A 12,196-nucleotide genomic window follows, 5' to 3' on the forward strand; every position below is an offset into this window, starting at 1 on the left:
TGCTCAAAATTAAATGCTCTCTCAGTGGCAGCTCCTAGAGGGGGCACACTTTGAGCCAACTCATTTAGAATCCCAAACATTATGCCATTTGAAAGAGGATGGGTTTTCTAGATTGGAACAAATTTGAAAAAAAAAAAAAGAAAGAAAGAAAAAATGTAAAAGAGCGGGGGCAGGAGAATAAAGGGAGGGGAGGATACTTGCACAGAAAGCAGAGGTCAGCCAGGAAAGAAGTAATTACTGGCAAGATGGGTGTTTGAGTAACACAGCCCTTCCTCTCCCTCCAGCCACTCCTTGTGACCCGCCTGGGGAATGTTAACACAGAAAGGACGTCATTGCCCATCTGATGCTTTGGAACTAATTTAGCACAAACCAAGCTGCCATCCTTCTCAGGGACAGGGTCTGTCACCACCCAGAGGAGTGCTAACCTCAGCCACAATGAACAGAGCCCTGTCCAGGCGTCCTGTCTATCGAGCCCCTTAATATGCGGGAGAGAAATAGCTTGCTGTTTAGGCCTCATCAAGAAATACCTGCAGAGCCTACTGGGCACACAGCCCTAGGCCACACAGCACACTAATGGAGCCAAGGTACCCCACAAAATTCTGCTTCCATTTTTTTTCTCCTGATAGCACTGCGGCCCTTCTCCACCAGGTGAACTGGATAGGGAGCACCCATGGCTGAATTATTCAATTCATTCCAGCAACTACGGATAATCTCAACCATGTGTAAAGAACGAGAAATAAGGGTGTATGGGGTGTGTTTTGTGGGGCTGGGGGTTTAAAAATTAGCTACTCAGAGAGGCTGAGGCAGGAGAATGGCGTGAACCCGGGAGGCAGAGCTTGCAGTGAGCCGAGATTGCGCCACTGCACTCCAGCCTGGACGACAGAGCGAGACTCCGTCTCAAAAAACAAAAACAAAAACAAAACACACACACACAATGAGATTCTGTCATTTGCAACAACATGGATAGAGCTGGAGATCATTAAGTAAAATAAGCCAGCAACAGAAAAACAAACATCATGTATTCTCACTTATTTGTAGGATCTTAAAAATCAAAACAATTGAACTCATGGACATAGGGAGTAGAAGGATGGGTACCAGAAGCTGGGATGTGTAGGTGGGGGCTTGGCAGGAGGTAGGGATGGTTAATGAGTACAAAAAAATAGTTAGGGCCAGGCACGGTGGCTCACACCTGTAATCCCAGCACTTTGGGAGGCTGAAGTGGGCGGATCACAAGGTCAGAAGTTCAGGACCAGCATGGCCAGTATGGTGAAACCCTGTCTCTACTAAAAATACCAAAATTAGCTGAGCATGGTGGCGGGCACCTGTAGTCCCAGCTACTTGGGAGGCCGAGGCAGGAGAATCGCTTGAACCCAGGAGGTGGAGTTGAGTGAGCCAAGACCGTCCCACTGCACTCCAGCCTGGGCAATAGAGCAAGACTCTGTCTCAAAAAAAAAAAAAAGAAAAAAACATGACACTATTTGATGGCACAACAGGGTGACTATATTCAATAACAACGCAACCGTACATTTAAAAATAACTCAAAGACTGTAATTGGATTGTTTGTAGCACAAAGGATAACTGCTTGAGGGGATGGATACCCTATTCTCCATGATGTGCTTATTCCACATTGTATGCCTGTATCAAAACATCTCACGTGCCCCACAAATGTTTATACCTACTATACACCCACAACATTTTTTTAAAAATTGAAAAAATAAAAAAAAGAATAAAATAACTCATGTTCTCTGCACTCCAGGGACAGTGTGTATGTAAGACAGGGGTAGATGTGGTAGGAAGGGCAGGGGGCAGGGGGTGGAGACGGGTTGCAAAGAGCAGGTACAGAAGTGCACAGTCATTAATTCAGTGGCTGTGACATTTTAGCCTGCATCAGAATCACCTGAAGGGCTTTTATAAAAGAGATTTCTTAGTTTTTCATTCAGAGGATTTGGGGTAGAGCCTAAGAATTTGGATGTCTAACAAGTTCCCAGGAAATCCATGTTGGTTTGAGGATCACACTTTGAGAACCAGTGCCACCATTCAAGGCCTCGCTGAGCATCTAGTACATGTAAGAATCCAAACTGATCACTTTCTCCAGCTAAAAAACAACTTTCGTGGAAACAACCTTACTCAACTTAACTCTTACTAGCATTTCACCTCCTTGGAAGGATAAGCCTTCCTCTTCTGTGCCCCCAATAAATAGGCCCCACTGCCCTCCCATCGCTCATGGTTGACCTACCCTTAAAACACTGTGCCTCTGGGGGCCAGGCCTGTGCCTGATGGATCTTCTAACACCTGCCCCTGGCCCAGATCTGGTGCTCAGGAAATGTATGTTGACTGACTAGATGAATGTTCTCTTCTAGGCTTGCCAGCCACCACAGGAAGCAGCCAGGCAGGATTTGGGAGCCCATGCAGAGGTGGTGGCAATGGGGATGGCCCAAGAGGGCAAACAATATGAGCAGCAGGTGGCAGAGGAAGTTTTGCGCCATATTTAGAGAATATTCAGATGAAAGAGGGACAAACAGATTTGAAGAGGTAGGCTTCCCCTGAATAAGAAAATCCTTGAAGGGAGAAAGGAAAGGCCTCAGGTAGCCCCCATGGGACAGAAACGACATCTGTCATTTGCAGGCTAAAGCTGGCCTGCCTGGCAGCCCCACAAAGAGCATTTCCCTGTCCCTCTCTTCTGGGAAGGGGCCGCAGCTTTAGGCAAATGGCATGAGCTTCTTCCACACACACATCAGCAATGGGGCCATCAGCGCCACCTCAGGCCTGCTCCTTTTTGGGGAAGCATGGTGGTTTAGGGACAAATTGACAAAACACCCATAATGTCACATGGGGTAGAAGTTTTTGTAGGAGCCATTTTAGCAGCAGTCCCTACGTGTTCCATCTATACACAATGTTCCACCAACTCTTCTATCTAGAAAAGTGATATGCTTGGAATGTACCTTTTACATGAAACGCTGAACAACGGAGTGCATGTGATAAAAAAGAGGCATTTAACATGGGCCAGATGATTAGGGAGAGTAACTTAACATCAAGAACCCAGGGCTTAAAGTCCGACAGCCTGCCTGGTGATCTTGGCTTTGCCTTTTACCAACTGTGTGGCCTGGAGCGAGTCATTTAACCTCCCCAAACCTGCAAAATTAGACAGCCACCACTGGCTTCCTTTACTCACAGAGCAAGTGAGGGAACTCAAGGGGGTACCAGGTGCAACATGCTTTATGTGCTGTAAAAATGTCATTGGATGATGAGTCTGCCACTTTTAAGCCCCTCAGTCTACCCTGAGCCTGCGTAGAGTAGGAAAATCTAGGGATCTGGAGAGGCGGCTGCTTCAGTGCTCCCACCATTCACTCAAAAAGGAACAGAGAGAGCAATAAAGACCCCTTCCCCCACTTTCTTTTCTTTCTATTAAAATCAACAAGCAACACAGCACCAGATTAATATCTCTTTAATAACCAAGTTGTCAGTCACCAGGTGAAAAACTCCATAATTTAGTTATCAACCCTGCTCCACATGCTGACACTGATAGCAGGGATCTGGGGTCCATAAAAACGCGCGTTGGGGTCACCCCCCTCTGCCGTTCTTCCTTACACTGCTCTTCCCACTCAGAATATGAGCTCTCCACACCCCTCTGCCTGCTGGAACTCATTTAGGTCAATGCTTCCCAAATCTTCACTTCATGGCACACAGAGAAAATGAGATGATGTGTTCAGCACACATCGGGTGGGGTAGGGGAGCCACTGCTACTGCTGCATGCCTGAGGTGAGACTGCTCAAGCTAGGACAACCTGAGCCCTGGCTTGTCCCAGGCCCTACCCAGCTGCCCTGAGAGCTGAGGAAATCCCTTATCTGGGAGCTGGGAAGCTCCAACATATCTAACAGCCCCACAAGGAGGTACTATCATAATCTCCATTTTACAGATAAGGAAACGGGTTTCCGAAGGTTAAGCCCCTTGCTGGGAAGTGGCAGAGCTGAAGTTGGGCCCTGGCAGTGCAGTGTGGGGGTCCACACTGGCAACCAGTACTCTATCGGCCCCCATCTCTTCCTGCAAGCCTCGATCTTCCAAAAAGCTCCTCCCTGTCACCTCTTCCTGTGTGGGACCCTGCAGCACTCAATTTCACACGATGAACTTGCCCAGTTGTGTAGTGGACCTTTCTGTGGCCCAATCCCCCAACGTCTCCTGTGGAAGATGGGAACGCACACCAGGCATTGAATCAACACCAACCGAACTGAGCCAGTGTGGAGCCCCCAAAGCTAGCCTGGGCCCGCACTCTCAGCACCAAGCCCTACAGGGTAACGACATTTCTTTTTTTTTTTTTTTTTTTGAGACGGAGTCTCGCTCTGTCGCCCAGGCTGGAGTGCAGTGGCGCTATCTCGGCTCACTGCAAGCTCCGCCTCCCAGGTTCACGCCATTCTCCTGCCTCAGCCTCCCAAGTAGCTGGGACTACAGGCGCCCGCCACTACGCCCGGCTAATTTTTCTGTATTTTTAGTAGAGACGGGGTTTCACCTGTTAGCCAGGATGGTCTTGATCTCCTGACCTCGTGATCCACCCGCCTCGGCCTCCCAAAGTGCTGGGATTACAGGCGTGAGCCACCGCGCCCGGCCCTACGACATACATCATTTCTAATCCTTACAGCTACGCTGCAGGGTAGAAATTATCTCCGCACTTCACACGGAAGGAAGAGAGCCTCACAGAAGTGAGCCGGCTGGCCGATGTCTCACAGCTACAAAGAGGTAAAGCTAGGATTCGAAGTTCATCTGGAGGCTCCAAAACCCACACTCTTTCCACTGCCAACCTGTCTCCCCCTCAGGGGATCTGGGAGCAAGAGGTCTCAGGAAATATGCAAAGGCCGGAGTCTGAGAGAGAGTGTTGGGGGACAGACAGCCCCACTGGTGATCACTAAGGTCCCTGGGCCTGTGTAAAGACAAAACTGGTGGTCTGCCCCATACCTACGTGCCTGTTTCTCCTTTGAACCTTGGAGACTTCTACTGTATTAGTGAAGCTTTCCTGGGAAAGAGGTTGTGCTGATGCTATTATTTAGCAGCTATGACTTTAGTCCTTGGTTAACCTTTTAGCAGAAACAAGCTGACAGTCAAATGAGAATCAATTCTTTTTTTTTTTTTTTTTTTAAATAAACATGATCTCGCTCTATTGCCTAGGCTGGAGTACAATGAAGCCTTGTATTATAGCTCGTTGCAGCTTTGAATTTATGCACTCAAGTGATCCTCCCACCTCAGCCTCCTGAGTAGCTGGGACTACAGAAGCATGCACTACCACATCTGGCTAACTAAAAAAAAAAAATTTTAGTAGAAGTAGGGGTCTTGCTGTGTTGTCCAGGCTGGTCTTGAACTCCTGACCTCAAATGATCCTCCTGCTTTGGCCTCCCAAAGTACTGAGATTACAGACAAGAATATGCCACCCTGCCTGGCCAAGAATTGCCTTATTTTAAGATGTATTTCTTGCATGCCTACAAGGTACCAGGCACTGAGCTGAGCACTGCAACATGGTAGAGAAAGACACTGTTCCTGAAGAGAGCAAGAACGCATCCAGGAGGTCCTGGCAGGCACTGGGCCGGAGAGGGTTCTCCCCCAGGGAGCTGGGGGACCCCTGAGAGCTCAGACGGCCCAACCTCCGTACATGCAAAGCAGCTGTGGTCAGAAACTAAAAGAGGAATGGCAAATTGCTGAGGGCAAGGAAAGCTGCTCTCTGACCCAAGTGTGCCAAATTAGGGCAAAGCCAAGCCTGTCAGAGAGAAAGGAAATTCAGCTGAGAGTCAGGAATTTTAATTTTTAAGAGCCACACGTGGTCTTCCGTCTTGTTTCTTTGTAACTGCGTCCCTCTCCTCCTGAAGCATTACTCTTGTGTCTGAGACCTCTGTAGCACCCACAGCTGCCGACACATGTGCCCTTTCTGGAAACCGACACCCCCGTGGAGAGCTGCTTTGTGGGCTTTGTTTTCATACCATTAGATCTCATCTCTTGAAACCCCAAACTGCACAACAAAACGGCAAAAGCCCAATTCTCCATGAGGCCTCTGACCCTGAAGGGCTTAAAGCAATGCCTCCCACCTTTTTCACATCACAGCACCCACAGCAACTGACAATACATGCTCAACCCCCTTAGGCTGTCACTCCCCCGGCCCCTCAAAGATGAGAGCTTGGCATCTCAGCACACCTGTAACACTCATGCCTGAGATACCTGCAGGGAAGCTTTCGTTCAAAGCATGGGAATGTCACCAAACCTCAGGAGAATCATGATGGAAGTGGAGAAGCCAAACAGATCAACGGTCCAGGACGGGGATGGGGCACAGATTATGTGCCCGATTATGAGGCATAATTGCAGACCAACCAGAGCTGGTGGGTACTGCCCTCACCCTAAGGTCCCTGCCTGCCGGCCCACAGTCTAAGCTGGCATAACCCAAACCCACATCAGAGTCCCAAGGAGGGGAACACAGGGCCTTCAGAAACAGCAAAGGCTTTGGAGTCAACAAAGGCTATCCACCTTCCCAACGCAGAGGAGGAAACCAGCATTCCCGTGTGATGCGGTGCGGGCTGGAGATATAAATAGCGTCTAAAAAGGTTAGCAAAATGCACAGATGACAAATCTACAGTAGGTTACTAAGGGAAACCAGGATGCTCAGTGCCAGCATCTCACCTGTTGCAGCTGATGCCTAGAAGGAACCCTGGGGCTCCTCCCAGGCTCTGCTCACCGGGCTGAGCAAGGATGGAACACGGGGCTACAAGGACCCAGAGTCTGATGTTGTGAGTGGCATTTCCTAAACCCTACTAATGTTCCCTGCAGGCCTTCTCCAAAGTAGGAAAACCTTTTTCCTAATCACATCTCTGTCTGGTTCCCATAAGCCCACTTGTTCCCAATTTCCTCATCTGGGAGAAGTCTACCTTGAAGGGTGTTGTGAGGATGACTTACCAGGAGGTAGGAGGAGCCTGGTGAGTGGCGATCCCATGGCCCTTTCTACTTTCCCTTTCTCATCATGCCAGGCCCTTCTGCTAAAATGCAGAAGGTGGGGCATGCCAAGCCTGCCTCCAGTGGAGATTCCCTTCTGTAGGGGAAGTGCCTTGTGGGCACCCAGAGGGCATGCAGGGAAGCCACAGCTGCTGGGTTATATCAAGTGTAAAACAAATCTCACTTGTCATTGAAAAAGCAACACCAAGGGACACCAGAGTAAAAGATATTTATAGCTGTCATGGACGCTTCCCTGAACTTGTGTGTTTAAGTTAACAGACATAGAAACAATACATCCCAAAGCACACAAATGGACTTCCACACACTGAGACAGTGGCTAAATCTGGAACTCTAGGGATCCCAAATTCACCCCCAACACACATCCTTCTGAGTGTGGATATTCTGGGACCCGAATAAACTGGGCTTCAGTCCTTCCCTCTCCAGGGTATCAAGTTCTGCCTTCCTGCCAAGGATTAAGAGATCAGCCTGGAGCCCACAGCTAGAGAGCAGCTTGCCAGGCAGCTCCCCACTGGCCTGTCTGGACAGAGAGGGAGAGCTCTTTCCACTTCCTATCGCTCCAGTGCAGTAGCAGGAGGGAAAATCCCATCTCTCCAGTCCCTCCTTGAGCAGACAATGGGGTTGCTGCAGAGCCTACACTGAAGTCCTGAAGGTTGGGCAAGAAAGGAGAAGCTCCACAGAGGCCCAGGCAGGAAGCCAACCCCTCACACCCAAAACACACGCAAGGCCCCCAGTGAGAAGGAAGATGCCCCGGTCAACTTCCACTCCAAAATGCTTGGCAGTCAAAATGTCACAGCTGCTTCTGGACCACCCATGGGCTTGGCCAACAGAGGGGAAGCCTTCCCTTTGGCAGTGATGCTCTGAGTGTGCTGGGGTGTCCCCAGGCAGTGCACATGATGGGGACTGAAGTCCAATACACTCTCTCTCCCTTTCTCTCTCTTTGTCTGCTAATAGCAGCAGAGGTCAAGTGGCAAGCAGCCTGCTCTAGAGGGCCAAAGGTCATCTACAACAATCACCCTTTGACTGCTAGATTCCCTAATATGTCAATCGGACAAATGATACCTATGGCTTTGAACTTGACTGGGGTTAAGGCAGGGATCATGAGTGAGCAAGTGGACTAGAGGTTCCATACTGAGGGAGGCACTGTTGCTGTTATTCAAATGCTGTTCACATGCATGACTGAACATTTTGGAGAGAAGGCAACTGACCTGTAGTGCCATGAGCTGCCTCGTTCCATCTTAACTCTCTGAAAGTAGAACCAACTAAAGCCTACGTACCCTACTTGTTTGTCAAATTCTGCACGGAACTCTAAGCTATTTCTCTTCTATCAATGGGGATACGGGTTCTGCTTAAGACAGAAAACCATCTGATACAACAGGGCATTCACAGCAGGGAGCACTGGGCTTGGAACCATGGATCCCACAATGGGGACTATGGGAATTACAATGCGCAAAGCTGTTGCACACCTTGGTTGAAAAGGTTCTAGGATCTGGCATTCTAGTGGAATTTCTATCAACTCCAGGCACAATATACTGTTCTCTTCCACTCTGTGAACCTTTCTCCCCACAAAACTCCCCATAGTGGAATATAATAATTTCCTGTATTATTTGTCACTCACCCACTATGCATGAAGTGTCAGCTGCTTTTAAATATGTTAAAGAGTTTAAGCCAGCCTATGACCTTGCAATGCAGATTCTAATTATCCACGTTTTTACTAGATCACAAAGGTAAATAATTTAGCTAGAATCACATGACTAGCTAAGGTGGAGATCTGAGCCCAGGCCTGTTTTGTTCCAAAGCCCATGGACCTTTTTCTGCTGCCCACTAGGCTTATGGATTTATATATATATGTATATGTGTATATGGATACATATATATATAAACCCTTAATGTTTTTTATTTACTTTTTATTTACATGTTTATTTATCATTATTATTGTAAGACAAATCTGATATGGATTCCTAGAAGCCTGAGGTCTTAATGACCAAGTACAATGTAGAAATCTCCTATACAACACATGAACAGAGACCTGAGATAGACATTTCTCCCTTTGCTGACATCAGCCATGGTAGATCCCCATTTTAAATTCATTCCTTTGCACTCCCCAGGTGCAAAAGTACCTGGACATAGTACCAGGTACACAGCAGGCACTTGCCATTTGGTCTCATCATTGCTAAGTTGCTTATTAGTAATAAACCCTCAAATGCTGGGAGATGAAATATTACTAGCTTTGAGGCAAAAACAAAAGTCTAGACACTGGGAAAAACACCAATGTGGCTTAACACACATCTAGGCCAACAGAGTAGGTGTCCCACCACTGGGTGAAAACAGTAGTATTTGAGCCTTACTAATATGTTCATCCTGCTTGGTCTATATCTTATGACCCTCCACTAGAAACAGTAATCATGGCAATATATGGAAAGCCCTGGTTTTGTAAGTGGGGTCAACTTCAAGTGACTCTGGATCTAAGTTCTCTCCTCTGTAGAGGTGCCATCCAACACCCACTCAGAGAATGGCTGTGAAGATTACAGGTACCACATCTATGGACGCGCAAACAATCCAATCAACCCCGTGGCATCTCAGCATTCCCATGGTGTCCTGTGTGTATAACTACTTCAAACTGGAGCAGATTCAGACCCCTGTCCCAATCCTAGCAACACCCCTCAGTAGCTGTGTGACCTCAGGCAAGCAACCTAGCTTCTCTGAGCTTGTTTCCTCACCGCAAAGATGGAATAGCACCTATCTCATAGGGTTGTTTTATAGACTAAATAAAGTAATATTTGCAGATGGCTGCCCCTGGCCCGATATGTAGGAAAAAACTCAGTAAATACTAGTAGGGTTTAAATGTGCTCAGAACAGCTCTGACTACACACATCCTGTTGAACAGGGAGTGCGGTCAAAAATTATCATGCTCACAAGTAAAGGAGATAAGAGAAAGGAAGGTAGTGAGAAGTTCAAATTAGAGGCGATTTTTTAAAACCTTCCTCTTTTCAACCAATAAGGTCAACCTCTTGTTTATCAATAATACGACTTAAAAGTCAGTCTTAGTTGATTGAGCAAGCTCTGCCCCTTGCCCTCCACATCCTCCAATGAAGGTAGAAGGAATAACGACTACAGGGCAGGCAACCAAAGGGGGCCCAGGAGAGCTGAGAACTGGCTGTACTGACCTGGGCCATTTTGGTGAAAGGGGATGGCCTCAGGTACCTTAAACTGCCAGCAGTTCTCTATCTTCAGATGTTCCTCTAACAGTTTAGAAACCAGAGGTCACATCAAGGCACTCCCCCTCAATAAGGCATGTTTCAGAATCCAACCCAAACTCTAATCACAGTTCTGCAATCCAAATCTAGACAAGCTTCAAAGTACATCACTCCCTTTATTGAGCACCTAGTGTGTGCCAGGTTCAATGCTAGACATTTGCCATACAATATCTGCACAAGGGGATCATCTTATTTTTTTAAACCCCATTTTGCAGATAAGGAAATTCTACTACTGGACTTCCCCCGAAGACATTCTCTAAGACTTTCAGCTGCACCTGTGTTCTCAAGGACGTAAGTCTGTATGACATGTGGAAACTTCTGCCAGAGTCTTCAACTCTAATCATAGTGCTGGATTCTACAAAATTCATCACACACAACTTATCCCCAGAGCAAAAGTGGGTTTGGGAAGAGGCTGAAGCTGGGACAGGGAGACAGAGAGAAGACCTTAGTCCTTTAGAAGCACAGCCTGGCCACCTCTGATGTGCAAACCCTGGCTAGAGGCTGCAGGGCAAAGTGTGCATCTTCTTTCTGCACAATTAATCTCTCCCAAAGAAAACCCAGACAAAGTCACCTGGCCGTTCTGAAGTAGGGCTGGGGGAACCCCTCCTCCTCCAAGATTCACTCTGAACTCCTAACCCTTCCTCCCCACCCCAGGGAGTGGCTAGATGGTTGCTGTTTCTTTTCTTTTTTCCCTGTGGTCCTTCGGTAACACCACAAATTACGTTTTCAGGGACTGGAGTCCCAGAGTGCAATGATGTTGTAATAAACATAACCAGGACCAAATGCCTTCCCATCATATTAGATGATGCCATTTCCCACCAATCAGGCTCCTTGGGCAGGCAGACCACTCACCAATGAGGGACCAGACAGAGGCTGTGGGGGGGAGACCTGGTCATCTGCAACTAAAAATAAGGGCGCTTCATGATTGGCTGCTGCCACTTTGCAACAGGAGTTGGGACCCACACACCGGGCGCCACACAGAACGACCCACACAGGCAAAAACTTTCACAGCCCATGGGTTCACATGGGTGGGCTGATCCGGGTCTGATTGTTTTGTTTGTTTTCCTAATTTGCTGACTTGTTACAAGAAATAAAGACCTAATCCAGGGGGAGCCCCTCGCAGACACACCCTCCCACCTAGACACCTCGGTTTCCAAAGGCCCTTCGCAGCCACAAAGAACTGGGGAACAGGAGGGGGGCGCCGGCCAGAGGCCAAGACACTCACCTGTCCGGCCGTGTCATAGAGTCCTAGGAGGTACTGCTTGCCCCCCACGGTGACGCTGACTGCAAGGACAGAAGTGGGGGCGGGGAGAGAAGCTCACAATGACCTGGGCTCTGGGGTAATTTCGCTCCCCACCCGGACCCTCCTCTCCCAACCCAGCTAGAGGCGTGGGGGCGCTCCCCGCGAGATGTCACCCCCTTTTCCCGTGCGCCCAGCTCACTGTGAACCGGCAAGGGGCCGGGGTGTGATGTGGTCCCCAGCCGTCCACCCCCTTCTCCCAAGTCCCGTAGCCACGTCTCGCCTGGTCCCCTCGAATGTTTCCCACGGGGCCTTGGGGCAGTAGGAAAGGGGATGTGGGAAGGTCAAGGAGGACGGCCCAGGGCGCCGAGGGGTAGGAAGTGCGGGGAGCGGGAGCCGCGTGGGGGGCGGGTGGGAGAGGGGGTGGATCAGCGGGCGAGGGGTTGCCAGGAGCGAAGCTTCGGGGGTGGGGCCGGCCGCCTGGCAGAGGGCGCGGCGGGGGAGGGGAGAGGAGCGCGCTCTGGGGAGGCGGCGAGGGGGCTCCGCCAAAGTTGCTCCAAAGTTCCCGGCCCGGGGAGCGGCCCCTTAGTCAGCAGTTCCGAGGCATACCTGCGTAGTGGTCGAAGACGGTGGGCACGTACTCCTCCGGGAAGGCGTCGTTGGCATAGCTCATGAGTAGGCACGTCTTGCCCACCGCCCCGTCGCCGACCACCACGCACTT

At 49.2% G+C, this 12,196-nt stretch overlaps 1 protein-coding gene across 1 annotated transcript in view; it reads right to left on the minus strand.

Annotated features, from left to right (window-relative positions):
* RHOQ (ras homolog family member Q) overlaps positions 1-12,196 on the minus strand; it is a 39,544-nt gene extending 27,348 nt beyond the window's left edge. The window contains exons 1-2 of the mRNA XM_032178589.2: positions 12,085-12,196; positions 11,461-11,519 (exon numbers count right to left, since the gene is read on the minus strand). Coding sequence (XP_032034480.1) covers positions 11,461-11,519; positions 12,085-12,148 — 123 coding nt within the window. The 5' untranslated portion in view covers positions 12,149-12,196. The remainder of the gene's footprint in view (positions 1-11,460; positions 11,520-12,084) is intronic.

This window comes from Hylobates moloch, unplaced genomic scaffold (assembly GCF_009828535.3).
Source record: "Hylobates moloch isolate HMO894 unplaced genomic scaffold, HMol_V3 SCAFFOLD_15, whole genome shotgun sequence".
Lineage (NCBI taxonomy): Eukaryota > Metazoa > Chordata > Mammalia > Primates > Hylobatidae > Hylobates > Hylobates moloch.